This window comes from Anastrepha ludens, chromosome 6 (assembly GCF_028408465.1).
Source record: "Anastrepha ludens isolate Willacy chromosome 6, idAnaLude1.1, whole genome shotgun sequence".
Taxonomy (NCBI): Eukaryota; Metazoa; Arthropoda; class Insecta; order Diptera; family Tephritidae; genus Anastrepha; species Anastrepha ludens.
The window spans coordinates 96,084,208-96,104,198 of record NC_071502.1 but is presented as its reverse complement, the minus strand read 5'-3'; the positions used below and the strand labels follow the sequence as shown (position 1 = coordinate 96,104,198).

The following is a 19,991-nucleotide window of genomic DNA, read 5'->3' as shown; positions in this document are numbered from 1 at the left end:
GTCGTTGTATAAATAGCAAGTGTGAAACCTAAAACGTATTTTGGGAAAACTGAAGCAGAAGTACTTGGAAATAAAAGTGCACCCAGTTTCTAATAACATTTTTTTTGTTTTGCTGTTTTGCGTTTTCAGTTTAATTTCCAAATCATTAATTTTAAATTGCAATGACCAGCAATTTTTTTTTAATTTTGTTTTTTAACTTTTTTTAAATTAATTTTTTTTTTTTGCAAATAACAAAACAAGTATTTATTCATTAAAGAGTACAAAAAGCATGTAAGCACAAAATTAAAAAAAAAAAAAACATTGACATCACCGCTACTCAACGCCAATTATGCCACCGCAATAATTTTCGCGCGTCTTTAAATTTAATTGTTAATTTATTGCACGCAAACAGCAGCAACAGAAATGCCAAAGAGCAACAGCAGCAAGTTTGCCATTCACAATGTGGCATCACGTAGCATCTGCATGTACTTTTTGCGAGTAAGTATCATTTTGCCAGCGTAATTTATGTAATTGCCTACTTAGATGGAAATTAATATCAGCGGAACGTGTGTGAGGTTTTTTTCTACTTTGCTTAAAGGTAACAAAAAATATGTATTGTAATTTATTTTATTTCTGGTTTCGACAGGAAGGTATATAATGGAGAGATTTACTCAATTATGTTATTTATAAAATTCAAAACAAAAACGAAAACGAAAAAGAACAAAAATTCCGACATTTTTTATACTTGGCACGAAGTGGCTCAATATTATTCAAGTTGTGGTGCATAAGTGGCAAGAAAAAAATTTAATATTATAGAAATAGTATTGTTAATATATAATTTTTCTTAGCTAAGGTATAAAACTTAACAAAAAAAAAAAAAACAAAAATACAATAAAATAAAATAAAATAAAAGTAAAATAAAATAAAATAAAATAAAATAAAATAAAATAAAATAAAATAAAATAAGCCCGCAAGGGCATCTCTCATTAGAGAGTTGACGGGCATGACAACCCCGCGGCCCCTAGTCACGACCCCGCACGGACATCCCTCACCGAGGGGTGCTGGAAGTAACGACTCCACGGCTCCGAAGTTTCAGCGAAGAAGAAAACATACCGCTAAAACGCCTAACATGCCGGCTGTGTGAATGCATGTCTGAAGGACACAGTTAACCCAGAAGGAAATCTGTGAACCACCTGGCAGAAGGTTTAAAATGCAATTACCCGTTTCGAAAAACGGAGAGCCGCATTATAGAGGAATCTAATGATTGCAGCCGAGCGAGGATATTCGCTCAAGTGTCGGCAGAAGCCACGGCTGCCGGCGAGGGCTCTGCTCATCGGCATCAGATAGCGGAGTCGCCAGTGGTACAACAACAACAACAACAAGAAAACCCCAACACTGCGACAAGTGTTTCTCAAGTTAATCTTGGGACCACAAGAGCAGGCCGTGTTAGACAGCGTATTCAATGGACAACGGAAATGAATGAATATGTCCTGCGCTGCTACTACATTTCCACAAATTGTGAAGAACCGGAGCACATGACGACCTATCGTGAGAGAATGCTAGACCTGTTTCTAAGAAGATATAGACATCTGAATGGGAAGCTAACCGAAAATAGCCTTGCTACAAGAAAAAAAGCAATCTTCCAACACGAATATGTAAGAAAAGAAAAGCAAGAGGAAATTAAAAGTGCAATACGGAACGAGCTACGAGGAGTGGAAGGAAGCGAAGAAGAAATAACACCAGAGATAACCGAGGCACGCAACCCACAGCCTGAAGATTTAGCGGAATTTCCCAACGTACAACCTGAACTTAACTTGATCTATGAAAGTATTGAAAGCGATGGTCCAGAAACTAATGAAGAATGGGAGGTGAAAGATATTTTCCTTAATTATCTGGCGAATTATGAAGGTATGGATCCTTTGCTAAGACCAAGGATACCCCGATTAGGCGAATCGGAAAAATTAAACGAAGTGGTTAAAACACTTAACTCGAAAATTCTGCCAGCATATGTCGCCAATAGCACCAACTTGGAATATGTTAACACTCTCTTTTATGTTTCTGCTCTTACTACTGTACGATTACTGGGGAAGCACCCAAAGGTACAGACATTTAAAAATAAAACAACGCAAAAAACGCCAGTAGTCCCCAGGTGGCAAAGAAGACTCGAAACACGAATTGCCGGTCTAAGAGAATCTATAGGGAGGCTTACTTCATTTAAAAATGGGGCTAAATCTAAAAGGTTGTTAAGGCATGTATCTAGTATCATCACGCCGCTTAAGCCTCAGACTGTGGGTCTTGACCAATTATCAGAGATAATTGATAGGAAAGTACAGCAACTCGCCGCTTACTCAAAGCGATTAAGAAGATACCTCAAAAGTAATCAGAGGCGGAAGGAAAACCAGCTTTTCCACAAAAATCAAAAAAGCTTTTATAGAAATCTGCAACAAAACAGCAATGCAGAATCTCAGATATTATATCCACAACAACAAGAGTTAGAGCAGTTTTGGGAGAAAATATGGGCACAAGCAAAACTCTTCAATGCTGATGCGAATTGGTTAGCCAAAGAAAAAGAAAAAGCGGATAACGTTGCACCAATGCACTTCTACGACATAACAGCAGAAGAAATAAAGAATAATATATGTACTTCAGCTAACTGGAAATCCCCTGGCCTAGACCAGCTACACAACATATGGCTTAAAAAGCTCTCAGTAATGCACGAAGCACTCGCAAGATGCTACAACGAGCTACTGAAAAATATAGCTGCTATCCCAGAATTTCTCACTGCCGGAGTAACTTATCTTCTTCCAAAGGACGCACCATCTGCTGATCCAGCAAAATACCGCCCAATTACTTGCTTGAGCACGACATACAAACTCTTGACGAAAATTATCGCTAACCGAATATATGAACACTGTGAAAGTAACAGCATTTTATGTGAAGAACAGAAAGGTTGCAGGAAGCGCACAATGGGCTGTAAAGATCAGCTTATTATAGACACTGTTATCACAGGAGTAGCACTGAGAAGAAGGCGGAATTTAAGCGTCGCGTTTATTGACTACAAAAAAGCTTTCGATTCAATGCCGCATGATTACCTATTAGAGATATTAAGAATATACAAAATCGATGCTGCCACTGTTGCCCTCTTGGGCCGCTTAATGAGCAAGTGGAATACAAAACTGGTTCTAAATGGAACTGTTTCGAAACAGATTTCAATCAAACGAGGTATATTCCAAGGGGATGCCTTAAGCCCGTTATGGTTCTGCATTGGTCTCAATCCACTTAGCAGGCTTCTCACACTTAAACAAAATGGCTTTATACTCAAAACTGAAGTAAGAGAGCACACGTTCAACCATCTTCTGTTTGTTGACGACTTGAAACTGTACGCAAACAAAAAGCATAAGCTATATGAGCTGATAGATGCCACTAAAGCTTTTAGCGATGACGTGGGAATGGAATTTGGACCAGATAAGTGCAAAATAATACATTTGATTAGAGGTCAGCTTGATGAATCCGAAGAAAACTACGCAGTAGACCAAAATATTATTATAGACAACTTGCATAGCAGCGAATCTTATAAATATTTAGGATTTCTGCAACTTAAAGGAATCAACCACACGCTAGTAAAGCAAAACCTCATTAAAAAATTTGAGGCACGACTGAAAGCTATATTAAAAACTAGTCTGAACAGTGGAAATAAATGCAAGGCAATCAATACCTGGGCCATACCCCTTTTGACATACTCGTTTGGAGTAACAAAATGGTCTCAGACAGACATCCTTCGGATTGAAACGCTGATACGCACCACTTTCACAAAGTTCCAAAGCCATTACCCTCAAAGTGCTGTGGAAAGAATATCGCTTCCTCGAAACGTTGGTGGGAGAGGAATCATTAATATAGCGCGCCTACACTTTTCGCAAACTTTGAAGTTACGTACATATTTTCTAAGCAGCGAGTCCCATCTATTTAAAGCTATCGCTATGGCTAATGGCTTTACCCCGCTAAGTCTGATGGAGCAGAATATCCCAGTACCTGAGGGGGTTAAATCCCCAGCAGAAATGATCGCAGCATGGAAGGCAAAAACAATACACGGTGCCCATCCGCATGATCTCGAAATGGAATGGATAGACGCACAGTCATCCAATTTATGGTTAAAAAGAGGAAAACTATTTTCTGAAACAGAAGGTTTCGCAATCGCTATCCAAGACCGAGTTATTCCAACAAGGAATTTCCGAAGGTCGATACATGGCGAGGCAATAGAAGATAGATGCCGAAGGTGCGGCATTTACGGTGAAACAATCGACCATATAATTGCTGGATGTAGCGTACTTGCCCTCCGTGAATATGTCATGAGACATAACAATATAGCAAAGATCCTCCACCAACAACTTGCGATCAAACACGGTCTCTTACAAGCAGAAGTCTTGTATTTTAAATATGAACCAAAGGCAATAATCGAAAATGCAAATTTTAAACTGTACTGGGACAGATTTATATCCACAGATCAAACAGCAGCTGCCAACAAACCTGACATTATCTTGTTCGACAAGACAAATAAAACGATCGAAGTAATCGATATAGCGGTGCCCCTTAATCGCAACATCCAAAGCACATACTCCACCAAAGTATCGAAGTATGCAGCTCTGGCCATAGAACTTAAACGGATGTACAAAGCGAGGGAAGTGAATATAATACCAATAATTATATCTTCCACTGGATTAGTGCCTAAGCATTTAATAAAAAACTTGAAGAAGTATGACTGCCAAAACCTCTTAGAAGACATGCAGAAGTCGACCATACTAGACACATGTGCAATAGTTCGTAGATTTTTAAATATTTAAGCAATAGCAATCGCATGGGCGTAGAACTTGGACTACGCTCCACCAGAGCACAATCCCTTGAAAATTTTATCCGGGATGTGTAATCTCCGGCAATAGCCGAGATGGATTAAGCTCAAAAAAAAAAAAAAAAATAAAATAAAATAAAATAAAATAAAATAAAATAAAATAAAATAAAATAAAATAAAATAAAATAAAATAAAATAAAATAAAATAAAATAAAATAAAATAAAATAAAATAAAATAAAATAAAATAAAGTAAAATAAAATAAAACAAAATAAAATAAAATAAAATAAAATAAAATAAAATTAAATTAAATTAAATTAAATTAAATTAAATTAAATTAAATAAAATAAAATAAAATAAAATAAAATAAAATAAAATAAAATAAAATAAAATAAAATAAAATAAAATAAAATAAAATAAAATAAAATAAAATAAAATAAGTCGACCATACTGGACACATGTGCAATAGTTCGTAGATTTTTAAATATTTAAGCAATAGCAATCGCATGGGCGTAGAACTTGGACTACGCTCCACCAGAGCACAATCCCTTGAAAATTTTATCCGGGATGTGTAATCTCCGGCAATAGCCGAGATGGATTAAGCTCAAATAAAATAAAATAAAATAAAATAAAATAAAATAAAATAAAATAAAATAAAATAAAATAAATAAAATAAAATAAAGTAAAATAAAAGAAAATATTGTAAAATAAAATAAAATAAAATCAAATAAAAATAGAAATAAAAATATATTGTTAAAAAAATAAAAAAAGGTATTGGTAAAAAAAATTAAATAAAAATATGTCTTGTCTTTTAAGCCGATGTCTTTTGAGCCTACTGAAAGTGGCTCATTATGAGTAGAATGTTTAGCATATTCAACTTATTCGCAGATAATTTTCAATATTTTATAAAAAAAAATCAAGACAGAAAAGTTGCTTTAAAGAAAGAAGTCGAGGTGTCCCTCCATCAGAAGGAGTTGACTGTAGGTGCCTTCCGCGACATTAAGGGAGCTTTTAATAATGTCCTCCCGGAGGCAATCACCAGGTCTCTGGGTAAACTAGGAGTTGGAACCGAACTTATAAGGCTTATCCACATGTTGCTTAGCGAAAGAACGGTCGGTCTCCGCCGGCAAGTGAATAGAGGCACTCCGCAAGGCGGTGTTCTCTCGCTACTACTCTGGAGGGCCGTACTTAACGATCTGCTGGAGGAGCTGGAGAGGAGGGGCTGCAAGGTGATTGCCTGCGCGGATGACGTGGCACTTATTGTCAGACGCAAGTTTCTAGATACTCTGATGGAATTGATGCAGGGTTGTCTGAATCCTCTGAAGACGGAGCTCGTCTTATTTACGAGGAAATATAAAATACCTAAAGTGGCTCAATGTGGGTTTAGTTGTAAGTGTGTAGCAAAAAAGTTCTAGAAAACTAAAGTTACTATATTAAACTATATCTGTAATAGATTCATTGTACTTTATAGAATCAATGTTACTTTTGGATGATCCATACTACGGCACAACTCATATTGAGCCACTTTGAACAAGTTACTTTTGGATGATCCATACTACGGCACAAGTTTGTTCAAAGTGGCTCAATATGAGTTTTATTATAAGTGCGTGGAAAAAAGGGTCTGGAAACCTTAAGCTGTTATATAAAACTATGCAGCGTAACAGATAACGCCAAATAAAAGTGGCGTGACTTTCAAATGGTTCTTACTATAACTCAAGCTGGCTCAATGTGATGCAACGTCAGTTGAAATATAGGTGTATAATACAAAAGATATGGAAGCTTAAAGCCACCACTTTAAACTATTTGCACAAATAGATTTGCTCTAATATACAATAAGAAAGTAGAGTGGTTACCAAGCGATCCCTACTTGAGACCAACTTAGCTCAAAGTGGCTCAATATGAGTTTAATTGTAAGTGTATAGGAGGGCACTTTAATAAGATATATTAAACTGTATGTTCCAACAGATGTTTAATATGAAAGTTGCGAAGCTAACTAGTGATCGCTGCCAGAGTCCAAATTTCCTTAAATTGGCTCAACGTGGCTCAATATGAGCAAAACGAAGGATAAGTAGTAAAAAATCTATAGTAAATTAAAAGAGAAACATTAAATTATATGTTGTGATGGATGCATTGTCGAATACACATCTAGAACAACATTTTCTTCTTAACAATGGAAACATACACATTTATAGAAATTTCTGCGTTCTGTACTCCAACAATTAGGTAGGGTTACTTAATATTAAAAAGTCACAATATTTTCCTGAAATACACGAATGGAGAATAAATTAAAAAAAAAACCTAGATAGTGGCAACACTACAACATATTCCATTACTTTTAATTTGATTAGGCGCCACGATACTATGGCATCTTGGCTAGTTCTCTAAAGTATATTTTTGATTATTATTCAGCTAGAAAGTGATGCAGCACGAAAGAAGCGCTAGTAGTTTCTTGATATTTGCTTTATAAAAAATTTAGTTATTTGAAAACGAAAAATCTTAACTAATCGCCTCCCCGTCTTGCTGTTGCTCAAAACGGCTCAATACGTATAAAATATGTAGCTAAGCCAGAAAAAACACATTTTCTGCAAAATTTACGAACACAAAAATCTCTTCAAAACCTATATAATTTTGCTTATTTTTTTCTTCATACATCCCACCTGCTTCTAGCTTCAGCGCTCAAAGTGGCTCAATATGCTTGTGGCCAACTTTCTCCTCTTTCAAAACCACATTGTCAAGTTTGATATAATTTGATTTTTAATACTCGGTACTTTCTAACACTTGCAATTTTCGCTTCATTGATTTTGTGGGTTGAATTCCTCAGCTCAATGTTGACATTTTTAGAATTTAGTTATACACAGAAACAGGTATTTCGCCTGTGTATGTGTGCATGCTTTTGCCATTCGACACCAATTAAGTTGCACTAATTAACTGTCAAAGTGTCACAGTTTCAGCATCAACAAAACTCACGCCAAAAATAAACCCAACACTTAAGTTGCCTAGTCGACAGGACACCCCGCCCTTACCAATAAACGTAGTCAACTCTACACTCCACTCGGGCTTATATGCATAGATGTGTGTGTGTTGGTGTGTATGAGTGAGTATGCGACACCATTTATTATTGGCATAAATAAAGCTGGTACATTTATTTATTTTCGTTAACACACTCCCTACACCTGCACCAAACACACACTCCTCGTACACCCATACGCGTCAAACATCAGCACCTGACTACGAAGCGACCCATACAGAGATTACTAAGGACGGACAACGCCAATGTCGAAACGGTGCAGCGACGAATAACCATCACTCTTAATCATTCGCAGGCGTTGTTGGGTTGGAGACAAGTGAACATATATGTATGTACATACATAATTACATACATACATACATATATAAGCGCAAGTGTTTTTATATGGATGTAGTCGCTCGTGCTGAAGGAGATGAGTGATTCGCATGCATAATGGATAAAGCCAAAAAGGTTTGCTCTTCATTTTCGCTAGCTGAATTCGTTGTAAATATTCTTCGAATAGTTTTTTTGTTGTTTCGCTTTTTTTGTTGTTCTTTTTTTTACCAAGGACTGCCGTCAGTTGTGGTAGGTATGTATATGCGCTTGAGGCTGGTTATGTGTGCGTTCGTATTAGCCCATTGTCGGTCGCAGGCCGCAGTGAATAATCGAGCGGATACAATCATTTTAATAGACACCCCACTGTGTGCGCGCTTCTGAAAGCATACACTAGACGTAATTTATGCCAGCGCACAGCCGTACAGCAACACCAGCACCGCCACAAAGTTCAAGCACACATGCAAATGTAGCTATGTAGTGCCGCTAGCGGTCAAATGGTCATGTTTTGTCACGTTGCACGGCCAGACAACCTTTTGTCACAGCATATGAGTGTATCACGTTGGGGCCCCTGAAAGTATGCGTCCATTTTGCACACGAACCTGCATACTCAGGTGGGTGGTGTGCGTGATAAAAGTGGCAACAATTTTTAAAGGTTATAATTCAAACGCAATAGCGAAGTGGCAAAAACAAAAGATTTTTTTTTTTAATTTTAATTTTTATTTTTATTTTTCTTATTTTGTGAATAAAATAAAGGTAAAATATGGTGAAATAAAAGGCGCGTAAGCTAAAGAATCAGTTGGCGGGAGTGTCATAGATGCCGTGACATAAGTTTGCGCCTGTGACAGCCTCGACATTTAATCCTTGCTGCTTTTGCCTTTTGCGAGCGCACGCACACATACATATATATTTGGAACATACACACATACATTGATAAGCATTGTGGTCATTGTCATGTTGCCCGCGCATTACATCACACATTTGTTGTAATAGTATATTAGTACAACAAATTGCGCAGCTTGTATAGTGAGCCCTAAAGGCGGCAAAAAAGTAAAAAAAAATGCAAATAAATTTTACGATAAAAAAATATAAATATAAAAGCGCTAGTCCACAAAAAAGAGTAGAGATGTATGATTTCATCACATTTTATCCTTTTTTTAACTTTGAGTTCAGCGTAGAAAAAGGGCTTTTATGGCTTACAGTAAATTAGTAGCATAATTTGTCACCGTTTTGTGTTAAGGTAAAAATAAAAACAAAGATATAAAAACATATAAAAAAGTTATAAAAAAACAATACAAAAATAAAAAAAATAAAAAAAGTAAATAAAAAAAATATAAATATAAAAAAATAAAAAAAAATATGAAAAACAAACTGAAATGCCATGAAAAGCATTCAAAGCTCTATGTACTGCAGTGCTTTTTTGCAAATTTCTATGAAAGAATTTTTATATAGTCGGCGTCAATATGGCACACTATGGGTTAAAGGTGAACAGAGCGCTGAAAAATTTTAGATTCTAGAAATAAATTTTCAGAAAAGCTTTAGGCAGAAACTTAGTGCAAGTGTAATTATGTATATATATATATTAGGGCGGGTCGATTTAAAAATCGCTCATTGCTCTGTGAAAATCGTATTCTAGGGATCAAAATAGGAAACTTTGCCGAAGGAACCATACCTCTAAAACGAATTCTGATGTCCCCCAATTTGGGTCGAACGAAAAATCTCACTTTGACCCATTTAGAGTGCTCCAATCGAGTCCAAATGTATGACCGACCCCCACTAACTTTGGACGGCCGATCCATCCATGCCAGTGGCGCACCCCCTGGAACTCCCCTGGGGGCTTCCCCATACAATCATTTCAAAATATCACCATTTTTGGCCTTTACATGAGAAAAGAAACTAAAATGTTCGACCCAAATTGGGGGACATCAGAATTCGTTTTTCACAGAGCAATGGGCGATTTTTTTGCCTCCCCACAAATCGACTAATATACACAAAATATATATATAATTGGCGCGTACACCCTTTTTGGCTGTTTGGCCGAGCTCCTCCTCCTATTTGTGGTGTGCGTCTTGATGTTGTTACACAAATGGAGGGACCTACAGTTTCAAGCCGACTCTGAAATGCAGATATTTTTATGAGGAGCTTTTTCGTGGCAGAAATACACTCGGAGGTTTGCCATTGCCTGCCGAGGGGCGACCGTTATTAGAAAAATGTTTTTCCTAATTTTGGTGTTTTCACCGAGACTCGAACCTATGTTCACTCCGAATTCCGAATGGTAGTCGCGCACCAACCTATTCTGCTACGGCGGCCGACTGCAAGTGTAATTACATAAATTTATTTTTAACCGAAAATTGAATACTGAAAATTTGAGTTCCTGCACTTTTACACGAGCCGTGCTCAAAGTGGCTCAAAATGGGTTAAACAGCTAAAGTGGTGGAAAAATCTGCACTACTTTGTAAGAAAGTTAATAGGGAAAACTTATTATAGCAGATTCGTACTGAAACTATTTTACATATTTTTAGCTTCAGGATATTTTAAAATACAAGATTTGAATAACTTCAAAATGGGCCGGATAAATTTTGAGTACCAGGTTTATAAATAATAAAAAATAAAAAAATAGAGTTCATAATTTTTCAACTATAGGTTTAAAATAAACAAATTTTTTTCATACTTTTTCTACAAGTACTTTCGGTTACATCAGCGCTGTTTTTCAGAGAATATCTTTTGCCAAATAACTTTCTTTAATGTCTTTTTATTTTTGGTAAAAAGTGTAAATGCAAAGTCTAGATGTGCAGTTTTCAGGAAAACAAGAAATTGAAAAAGGTCATAAGAGATTCGCGGTTCCATCAGGCATTAGAAGTTAGTATATAATTTTTTTCTTTTTTTTCAATAAACATCTTCTAAAAGCAAACTAAATTTTCACAGCTCAAAGTGGCGCATAAAGGGTTAACACTATGGGTAGCGTTTTGGTCGAAAGTTTTAAGCTTTAAGTGTGAAGGCTCAAAGTGTATCGAAACTGCTTCGGTGCCAAATGAGTGGAAATCAATTTTGTGTGCTCATTGCAGAAATGAACAGCCAGTTGCATAGCTCAAAGTGGCTCAACGTGGCTTAAATATGTAGCTGCTGCTAAGAATCCCACGCTGTGTTATTTTTAAGATATCGTGCGAGTAACAAAAACAATTTTAGCGAGGCTCCATATTGTTTTCGAGATATTTTTATGCTCGAAATTGCATAACTTTTATTCTGAGCTGCTTATCATAGCTCAAAGTGGCTCAACATGGCTTTAATATGTAACAGGTGCTACAAATCCAACGCTGTTTTATTCCTTATGAATCAAGCTAATTGCATAAATATTTTTAAAAAGTTTGCGCATTGTTGATCAGAGCTTTTTGAGCTCAAAACTGCTCAAAAATAAGAAAATGCAAATTAGAATTTAAGTATACAACTTTGTAGTAAAAACAGTATTAAGGATGCAGAATGGAGGATGCATGCAGTTTTAAATTGTCGAGGCTACACGCATTACTTTGCTTTTATTGAGGTATCAACAACTGCATTCTTTTTAAAGCCACTCACCACAGCTCAAAGTGGCTCAATATGAGTTAGTGCTAAATTAGGTGTGCCAAATTCTTCCATGACTTATTGCTAGCATATTTTACTAATGCTTAAACTATTCTTAACTAGCTTTCACATTCTTAGTAAGCAGTTTGTGCGCTCTGTATTATAGAGCTGTTTTGGTGTAATAAATGAAGCATGAAATTGAATTGATCTACCTACTATGCTTATAATTAAAGTCATATTTTCTATATTTCTCTTTAGTAGTAAGAACATATTTTCTGCAACTATTTTCATTCTTAACTCTCGCACTTTTTATCAAAAAAAAAAATACAAGGCGACTCACTTTTCTCGCACTCAGCTCAAAGTGGCTCAATACGCTTTCGCCCTTTATTCTATTAAGAGCAGCTTTAGTGAACCAATAGCTAATAAATGTCAAAAAATAAATGGTTGAGTACTCTCGGTATTTACCTTTTAAACTAAATATAATAGAACCATTTTGTTTTGTGATCAAATTGGAAATTCCTATAATTTTAATTTACTCAGCAGCTGTCATCGGCAGTTGGGCAAAGTATTTAAGTAAAATGCAACAAATTTCTTAGCAGCATACGCACATATACACAAACATATATTTTAAAGCGAAACATTGTTCAAGTTCTCACATTATTGTCGTACCTTTTACATTAGCTAACATCTCAGCTAAGCAAATATTTTGAGTGGTGAGCCAACCGAGAAGGTGTGAGATGAGACGTGAAAATAGAAGTGGAATGATGCGATTCGGTTACTACTGAAATCCATTAGTATCATTTTGACTGGCCATTCAACCAGAACAAACTTCGATTGAGGATAAAATGAAGTAAAAGGAGACGGAATAGCTAAAGTAAGAACAACAACAATAAAGACATTGTCTATAAGGACAATACAGACGACGTCAATAAGTTAATATTGCGTCAGCTACAGACAGGCTGGCACTCAGACATAGCGAGCAGGGTTGCCTACTTGAGTTGGTTAAAGATGCAGATGCTTAGTAGCTGTATGGAGCAGTTGATGAACAGGTAAGTAAACAAGCAAGCAGATTTCCCAAAGTGTCTATGGCATCTCAGGTAACTGAGTAGATATAATGACAAACAAAAACTGAACCAATAATAACAACAATAACAGTTTCGCCGACACTCAGCCATTTCACTGACACAACAGCAACAATTTGTTTTTATAGACCATTTATTTTCTAAATAAACATGACGGCTCTTAAAACCGCACACAACTACAAACATACAACCCACACCTATGCAACTACAATTTCTTTATTTATATATAGATTTGTTGTGTTGTATTGCATGCGCATAGTAAATGCACACTAATGCAAGCATATGCGCCCACTCACACACACACACACACACAAAACAGACATAACTTCATCCAGGTGCCCCGTAACGCGTGTCTGTTGCATTGTGCAACTGCTTTATGTGTCGGCTGCCTAGCCGACGAGGTACATCTACAGGCGGCGCGCTAGCTGCACTTGGGCGGGTGGCGTTGGCATTGTAATGTGTATTGCTGTGCGGCCATAAACAGATGCCGTTGCGCACATTAATCTGCTATAAATGGCTTATATTACGGCCATTGAACGCATTGCACTGGAAAGCTATCTTACTGCATACTTTTAGGCGAACAACACAGGTACGCAAGATATAGCCAACACGTGTGCGTGTACAACGATTGTGTTTGATGCGCATACAGTATGTACAGACGTGTTACACGAGTGTTTTGGTATGCGTGCCTTGTACGGCTATGCGTTGTAAATCCTGTAGTATGCCATCATATATCAGTTACGTAAGTATGTCTATGAATTTTAGCTGCTTAGTTGCGTATTTATATGCGCTAGGAAATTCTCAATGGACACCTGTAATGCATTGCGGAACAAATTTCTGTATGTATGTGTGTGTATGTACTGTTATATGCATTTTTAATATTTCATGCATACGTAATTTCTCTTCTTGGAATTGTATACATTGGCATTTAGCTTTATAAATATTTGGTTTCAAGTTATTGTGTATTTCTAACTTTCGTTGCATATTTGCAGGCAGATCTTTTAAATATTAGTAGCATATTCACAGGCTGATGTTGAAGTTATTGTGTGCTTTATGTTTTTGTTGCATATCTACAGGCTAGAAGGATTGAAGTTATTGCAATTTTTTTATTTTTGTTGCATATTTCCAGGCTAGAAGGATTGAAGTTATTGCATTTTTTTTATTTTTGTTGCATATTTCCAGGCTAGAAGGATTGAAGTTAATACCTATCTCTTATTTTTGTTGTAGATATACAGGCTGATATTAAAGTTACTGCCTATTTTTTTTTTTTGTTGCATATTCACAGGCTGATATTGAAGTTATTGCTTATTTTAAATTTTCGTTGCATATTCATAGGCTGATACTGAAGTTATAGCTTCTTTTATATTTTTATTGTTTATTTACAAGCTGATATTAAGCCGTGAAATGTGAACGGCTCCTTGTTGCTTGCTGCTCAGTAAAATAGGCTATAAAAAATTGCTTAAAAGTGTCTTTTTAGTTACGAGTAGAAAAATAATCGACGAATTTAATTGCTTCCTTAGGTCTGATAAAAAAATTAAAAATCTATTCGTTTAAATGCTAATTTTCTAAGTACTGAAAGGGAAGTGTCAAATTATTCCACTAATTTTGTTACAGACTTGAAAATATAACAAACAACGTGAAAACTACAACGAACAAAGTGAAAGCTGCCTTCGCTCAAAAAATAGCAGAACTTTATTGCAGAAATTAAAATTTTATAAATCCATAATGGCATGAAAAAATGTTCAAAGCTATAGCTTCATCCGTTTGGAAAACAAATTAACTACCCGGAAGTGTAAATTTAAGTTTTATAGGAAGTATCTCGCAAATGATTCTACTACTCAATTGACGAACTATCAGTTTGACAGAACCCCATTTCCAAATGTCACACGTCGTCTACTGCTTCTTAGAGGACATACGAGCGCAGAAGATTTCGCTTAGGCTCAACATAGATGTGGACTGGTTAGTGTTAGCGGGCGCGAACTCAAAGTTTCTCAGAGTTTTGAAAAGCCTTTAATATAAATCGAATCAATAAAACCTGATTACAGAAAAAAGGGCGTGTAGCGCAGTACACATAACTGAAGTGAAACTTTCAAGGCAGACAAAGAAAGAGGGAGAGACCCGAGAGAGAATGAGAGAGAGAGAGAGAGAGAGAAAGAAGGAATATACATCTAAATAAATTCACAACATTTGCAGAGAATACAAATAGACAAAATTTACAAGAAACGGAGAAGGGTCTACCGGTGTAGGTAAACGCCGGACACCAACCTTGGCAACAACGCGCACTACTCCGAGAGTTTATCGCCCGAACAAACGCATCGACTCCAAGACCGCAGCAACGGCACAAATTACCGCAAGGCAACACCAATAAGTCCGACGCCGGAATGGATAGCACTTTATAGTACGCACAAGTACTAGCCAGGAAATGGAAATAAGCGCCAAAAAGTAAACACCGAAATAAAACGCCAAAAAAATGGGACCAAAAAACGCCCCAAGCAGTACGCACTAAGGAAATATAACGCCAGGAAGTAGGCACCAAAAATATATTTCCTACAAATGTGCACCAACAAACGAGCGCCAAAAGGTAGGCAGTGTTATTTCTCACTAGAAGTTAGCAACCACAAGGAAAAACTTAGGAAAAATAGCCTAAAGTGTACCTAAGATATGTATAAGGTATAGCTCTCTCTCTCCTTTTCCTCTAAGTTATATCTTTTTTCTGTCTTGCGGAACGAAAATGCCCAAAACATTGCATGACCTTGAAATTTTACTCTCCATTCTCGCTCGCCCATCGACGCCTAAGAAGTTTCACTTCAAAAATTCTTCAGCTTTGGTATAAAAATTTACATTTTCCAGCTAAGATAACTCAATTGCAATTTTTGCAAATTTTTTCTTTTACCACATAAACATTTTTTAATTATTTCCATGAAGTTTCAATCGCATGCACTTTACAATTGTCTGGCAATTAAAGAAAAATAGTGCCGAAAAGAGCAGGAACCGTTGAAAAAATTTAATTACCCAAGAATTACGCACAAATCCATCAAAATTAACCGCAATTAAGTAAGTTTGGCACTCCGCAGCCAATTTGGCCACAACTGCAAATAACTGCGGCACGGCGCACAACAACTCATGCAAACGCATTGACACACATATACACACACAAGTACAGGAGTTGCTAATGAAGAAATGAAGAAATAAGCTGCAAGGCGGTAGTCGTCACTGTAAAGTTGTTTTTTTTTTTTGCATTTAAATTATACCATTTTACACCTTGTAGCATTTCATTGCCTGGTGTGTGAAGGCAGCATAGCGCGACATAGCATAGCATAGCAGAAGAAAGGCACGGCACAGCACAGCATAGCAGTGGCTTTGCGCAACTGTAAGTGACGCAAGGAAATGGCATAGACGTAGCGCTTGATGGCAAGTAAGCCGAAAAAGTAGGCGAATAGACAGAGCGCCCGACAGACAGGCAGCAAATAAAATTGCAGAACTTTCCTTTTGTTTGCCGAGTTTTTTCGATTTTTTTTTTATTCAAACAATTATTACTTTTTTTATTTTCTTGTGTCTGTTCTCCACCAACGCCATTTGTGTCGGTTCATTCCTGCGGCTTATGCTTCACTCACACTCGACCGCCTTCCAGAGTGCTTGGCTGAGAGTGAGTGGTAACGACTGTGAGCGGTCGGAGTGGTGGCGATGGTAGACCGTAGAAAAAACTACTGAGGTTGGTTGGCAAACGAACAAAAAAAAAACAGAAAAAAAAACACAAAGCACCAAAATAAGAAGAATAAAAAGTTCAAAAAATAAAAGTAAAAAATTAAAAAGTGTAATAAAGTAAGGCGTGTCAGAAAAAAAACACAACTAAAAGAAAAAATGTACAATTCCGAAAGTAACCAAATTAAGTAACAACAATGCAAGTGTAGCAGCAAAAGTTGCTCATTTACGTTTTTAATTTTATTTTCAACTTTTTTTTGTTCCTGTAAAGTGCTCCGACTATGCTTGTTTTTTTTTTTGTTTTTTGTTGCCCTGCATTTACTTTGCTGTTTACAATTGCCATGCTCAGTTATTTTCATTGTTAGTAGATATGTGGCATGCAACACTTTGCGGCGCCACAACCGAAATCAAAAGTAATTCGCTTAATTCGAATTGTTTTCCAACGTAATTTTCCAATGTGCGGGCGTTTTTCTTGGCATTTGTTGCTGTTGTCGCTATTACGTTTTCTATACCCACACTGGGTGGTAAATAGAGCAAGCACAACAACAACAACTTCAGGCACTATAGAAGCATTTTTCCAAAGGCAGCAAACAAAAAAATGGGGAACTCATAGAATTTTTCTCAGCATTTGCACGCCAAGCAATGTAGTGCGGTCGAGTGTACAGTGGGTCAGGAGTGAGGAAAATTTGATAAAATTTTTTTTGCTAGTTTTGTTTTTGTTCAAATTAAAAAATGGAAGAAACTTACACAAGTAAATTTATTTAATTTAAACTAAAAAAATTTAATCAAATTAAAAAAATATTTTTATAACATTTTTGTAAACATTTTTTTAAATTATTTTTTTTTTAATTTCAAACATTTTTTTAAACTAATTCGTCAGTTGTGAAAATTCTTTTAACGGGTTTGAAACCTTTCACACATTTTTTTTTTAAATTTCTTAAAAAAAACTTTAAATCGCCATTTGAAACTTACTTTTGTAATTGTCTTCCATTTTTTAATTTGAACAAAAATTAGCAATAATAATTTTATAAAATTTTCCTCACTCCGGACCCACTGACAATTAAATAAATTGAAATTCAAAAAAAAAAATTAATTACAAAAAAATTTGTTTTAAATTTTTAATAATATTTTTATAATTTTTTCTTCATTTAAATTTATGTTAATTTTAAGTATTTGTCTTCTAATAATTTTTTTTTTTTTTCAATATTAAATTACATAATTTTTTTAATTTTAAGTTCTTAAAGTTCTTTTTGGTGCTCGTGAGAAACCCATAGTACAAAGTTTTGTTAATAACAATTGACGAATTCGAGTATTTTAAGTTGTTTAATGGAATAAGAAAAGTGTTTTATTTGAAATTTATAAAAAATATTTGCACAGTTAGAAATAAAAATAATAAATATTAAAACTTTCTTAGTTAGTTTCGAATTAAAAATTTAGGTAAGAAACCTGTGGAAAAAAATTACAGCTGACGACTCCGGATTTATTCATTTTTTAAACGAAATTAAGAAAAACAATTTTTTTTTTAATAAAAAAATGAGTTAAAAACAACAAGATTTAACACAATTTAACACACAAAAAAAATAAATAAAAATTTTTGTGAAAAACACAATTTAACACACAAAAACATATATACAAAATTGTTTAAAAAACTTTCGTCAAAAAAAGGTTTTATTTAAAATTAAAAAAAAAATAATTTTCAGGTTTTATTTTTAAATTTCAGTCACGAAACCAGAAAGATGAAATTGTTCTATTAAATAAAATCAAACCAAAACAAAAAAAAAGGTTTATAAAATTTGGAATTTTTTTTTAATATTTCTAAATTTTAAATTCGAGCTAACGAAATTTCGAGCCAAATTACTACCTACCGGTTTATCATCAAATTCATTCATTGAATACACAACAGCAAAAAAAACAGATAAAAGAAAAATCCCAATTGGTTGAACAAATTTCGGATCAGGCTGTGGCGGAAATTTTCTGCATAATTAAAAAATGAAGTCCACATCATTTTTTTTAACCGTTTTATCCTCTATTTTGTCGGAAAATATTTCATAACTCGAGAAGAGAAAAGCAAAATTTTACAAATTCTAATTTTGGAGTTATCGATAATTGTAGAATATCAAATAATTGGTGAATTTACCCACTGTGTCGAGATAAATAATTTTATTCTTAGCGCATAAAATTTTTTTACGGAAATTTCACCCTGTGCAGAAAAGTTTGTTTGCCAATTTTTTATATTTTTTAATTTCATTATCTCGAAAACTAAATGGGATCTCACATTTCTTTTAAATTTTTTCACTTTGTATCTTCATTTTATGACCCCAGAAACATCAGTATGAATACATTAAAAAAGTTAAGATTTTCATATCTCGATTTGTTGTTATTTTCTTTGCTAGTAGTTAGTAGTTACTAGGCTCGGAAAGACTAGTGCCATTATAGTTCAAAAAAAATGTATAAACATTTGTATTTTTATATCACAAAAATTAAGTGAAATATAGTTTTGCAATTTTCTGCATACTTGCGTTCATTGTGAAACCAAACTCCCAGAGAAAGAGAGAGAGAGATAGAGAGAGAGAGAGAGAGAGAGCGGCATACCTTAAATTAGGATTTTTAAAATCAAACTTGTAGAAAATTTTTTGTAAAATTTCGGTATTTTGATTTCGCTGCTGTTTTGTTTTCATGCAGTTATTTGCGTGTTTCCTTTGTACGCTTAAATTCTCAAAACAAAAAGCAATATGAATATATTTTGCGCCACTGTTCTCAGCGTCACGCAGTATGCAATGCCTTTGGACTCGACGCGAATCGGTTGCATGCCATGAATGCGCGCGAGTACATTTTGCAAAACTTTTTAATTAAAAACTTTTTAAGCAACTTTTTTCTCCGTGCGAAAATGGATGTACATGCGCAGATGTGCGTCCTGCGCTACTGCCACCAACAACTCACGAAAAGAAAGCGAACACGGAAGTAACGCAACTACCCAGCGCGGCTGCAGGCTGCAGTAGTACACAGATGATGAATGGACATGGTGGCCAATTTCGTTTCGCATTCGCATTCCCATTTCACGCTTTCAAGTTCAACTTCAATTGAAATGAAGCTTTTGCCTTTTCTCGCAAGCAGGCGTGGAGCTAGGCGGGTAGGCTTATGCGGCTGATGCCACGTCGAACAAGAAATAAACGCAAGAAAATAAAAATAAATATCCAACTTGGTTTGCTGCTGGAGAGATGGGCATGACTGAAAAGTGGTAGAGAAAAATATGCGTCGTTGGCAAAACATTTAATGTGCCACAGGCAAAAAAAAAAAACAATAAAAGCCAAAGCACGGCAAAACAGCGCCAGCAATTATAGCTTGAACGGCAACAGCCATGCAGACACCAGTCAGGGGCATGGGCAGGAATGAACAGGATGTGAAAAGTACACACTACAAATGCCATGCCTCAACTTCTGTAAGGGGGGGTAGGTATGCGCGTTAAGCTCCTTGATGAAATTGCTGCA

General features: G+C 35.5%; 1 protein-coding gene across 1 annotated transcript; it reads left to right on the top strand.

Moving 5' to 3' along the window:
- Positions 1–402: 402 nt before the first annotated feature.
- LOC128867184 (uncharacterized) lies at positions 403–19,587 on the top strand. Its single transcript, XM_054108279.1, has 3 exons — positions 403–477; positions 1,218–2,619; positions 19,409–19,587. The coding sequence occupies exons 1-3, from the start codon at positions 403–405 to the stop codon at positions 19,585–19,587; spliced, it is 1,656 nt and encodes a 551-aa protein (XP_053964254.1).
- Positions 19,588–19,991: the final 404 nt, after the last annotated feature.

Excerpts from the sequence above, each read along its gene's own strand:
- LOC128867184 (XM_054108279.1), top strand. The coding sequence starts at position 403 with ATGCCAAAGAGCAACAGCAGCAAGTTTGCCATTCACAATGTGGCATCA. Across the intron at positions 478-1,217 it reads TCTGCATGTACTTTTTGCGA|AGCCGCATTATAGAGGAATC; the intron begins GTAAGTATCATT and ends CGAAAAACGGAG. Across the intron at positions 2,620-19,408 it reads AGAAATAAAGAATAATATAT|ATGTGCGTCCTGCGCTACTG; the intron begins GTACTTCAGCTA and ends GTACATGCGCAG.